A 2,499-nucleotide genomic window follows, 5' to 3' on the forward strand; every position below is an offset into this window, starting at 1 on the left:
AATGGCTCTCAGCAGTATGGGACTCAACTTCTGAGGTCATTAGTCCCCTAGAACTTAGAACTAGTTAAACCTAACTAACCTAAGGACATCACACACATGCATGCCCGAGGCAGAGTTCGAACCTGCGACCGTAGCGGTCTCGCGGTTCCAGACTGCAGCGCCTAGAAGGCAATATGGTAACAAACTCCTAAACAGTGCAAAGAGAAGGGTACTTCAACCACGTAATTTGCCATATCAAGTTCCTTCAGATGTAAAGTGAATGAGTAACGCTTTCGAACATTTAGATGTGTTTCCTATTTTCAACCCAGAATCTGTATGTTAAATGCATTATGGGTATTGTATAACTGTTTAATATGCGTAAATTTACCACTTATCCAAATTATCTCTTCGAGCTTTCACAAATAGAAATTAATCTTTACTTCTAAGTTCTGTCTCCTGACCACCTTTGGTGTGGATTAAAGAATCGGATTATATTTATATCAAAAGCTTTTTGAATTCCTTGTACCCCTTTTTTTAAATCTGACTTGAAGGGGGTTTTTAAATAATAATTAGGGTGAAGCTGGGAAAGAACGGGAGTTATCGGTGTGGGACATTTCAAAGTTTAGCGTTTGAAGTTCTGAGACTCTTATTCTATCATTCAAAATTTTCTTCTTCTGTTCTTCTTCTTCTCGACACCTTTTCCTTGTTCTCGATATCACTCAGGCACACAAATTGCACTTAATTTCCGCCTTAGCGTCAACAACGACGCCACAAAGGCGGACTTTTGAGCTGTTACTATTATTACGCAAGGTCCGCTACGGCGCGTATCCACAAGAAAGCCGAGGCGAAAATTTCAAACATTCACAACGCTGCAATGAGACACGGAGCTCACAGAAGTCCGTAACGCGCCTGTTTTGTAATTAAGAAAATACTTAAGTTTCCACTGGTGTCTTTCCTGTGATCACGACAAGCCTTTCTGTAGCTCTGGTTTAAATTTCCCTGCCTCGCACTGGGTTATGCGGTTTGGCGGGGGACGGATAGAGTGCCCCATCTGAGTGACATTGCAAGGTACGGGCCTGTTCCATTATTTAATCGTCCCCTCGCCTGTGATGAGCTACAACCGGCATGCTCTTGACGTCACGAAAGGCGGTTGGCATCGGTAATATCGAAAGTAATTAGAAGTCGCATCCCCTGTTACGGCGTCCTATATAACTGGAGCTATGACCACGTCGATCCACTGAAGGTGTCTGGAGTGCCTGAGTTGAGTCTGCGTTCGTTCCACCACTTGCGCAGAGCTGGGGTAGTAACGGTAGCGACTGCATCTGGAAGAAGCCGGGTTTCAGCGATGGAAAAGCAGAAAGGGAGGAGTCGGCAACTGAAGGATACGGGCAGTGAAGTTACGCAGGACCTCACTTGGGACGAGGTGAACTGCTCCGTCCTCGGGAACAACATTCGACTCTTGTACTACATGGGCCTGTGGCCACTGGGGAGTTCCCGGGCCTACCGCGCTTACACGGCGTTCAGTCTCAGCTTCAGCGCCGCCGCCATAGTGATGAAGGTCGTCGGGGCCTGTTACAACCTGAGCGACATCGACCAGGTGACGGGGGCGCTGAGCACCATCCTGCCGATGAGCGGCGGACTCGCCAACGGGCTGTTCCTCATAAGGCGGCGGCCCGCCATCTGCCGCATGGTGCGCTCCATCGACCGCCTGGTGGCCCAGCAGCGGCGGTACTTCGAGCGCGACGAGCGGATGGCGGCCGCCGTGGGTCGCGCCCAGAGGAAGACCCTGCTCGTGACGCTGGCGGTCTCGGGCTACCTGTTCACCATCGCCGGCTACTGGATCTTCATCGCCTTCCTCGAGCCCCCCAGCAAGAGGATCATGCCGTTCGTCCAGCTGCCCTGGATGGCCAATTCGGGGCTCGGCCTCTTCTGGTTCACGTTCGCCCTGCAGCTCTACACGGCTCCCTTCTGCAGCTACACCACTCTCTTCGTCGAGTTCTTCTACCTCGCAGTCATGCTGCACCTTTCTGCCCAGTTCAAGGTCCTCGGCAGCCGCTTTGCGAGCCTAGGACGGTCCCAGGGATCCAAAGCTAAGGCTGGAACAGAGTCGGATCTGGCGACAGCGGACTCCAATGCGGTGTACGACGAGCTGCGTCTGTGTGTCGAAACGCATCAGAAACTGCTCAGGTAAACAGAATTTGTGAATTGCACTCGAGCCTGCAGTAATAAATAGTGACACAAAATAGAATACAAGGGCCGCGCGGGATTAGCCGAGCGGTCTAGGGCGCTGCGGTCATGGACTGTACGGCTTGTCCCGGCGGAGGATCGAGTCCTCCCTCGGGCGTGGGTGTGTGTGTTTGTCCTTAGGATAATTTAGGTTAAGTAGTGTGTAAGTTTAGGGACTGATGACCTTAGCAGTTAAGTCCCATAAGATTTCACACACACACACACACACACTCCTTGCGCCTCGTGCAAGGAGGAGAAATGCGTACCATCACGTTTCTGATTTCGATGAAAGTC

General features: G+C 50.9%; 1 protein-coding gene across 1 annotated transcript; it reads left to right on the plus strand.

Moving 5' to 3' along the window:
• The first annotated feature begins 1,324 nt into the window (after positions 1-1,324).
• LOC126424672 (uncharacterized) lies at positions 1,325-2,170 on the plus strand. The gene has a single exon (XM_050087402.1). It carries the CDS (start codon positions 1,325-1,327, stop codon positions 2,168-2,170), a length of 846 nt encoding a protein of 281 aa, XP_049943359.1.
• The last annotated feature ends 329 nt before the right edge of the window (positions 2,171-2,499 follow it).

This window comes from Schistocerca serialis, chromosome 10, assembly GCF_023864345.2.
Source record: "Schistocerca serialis cubense isolate TAMUIC-IGC-003099 chromosome 10, iqSchSeri2.2, whole genome shotgun sequence".
Taxonomy (NCBI): domain Eukaryota; kingdom Metazoa; phylum Arthropoda; class Insecta; order Orthoptera; family Acrididae; genus Schistocerca; species Schistocerca serialis.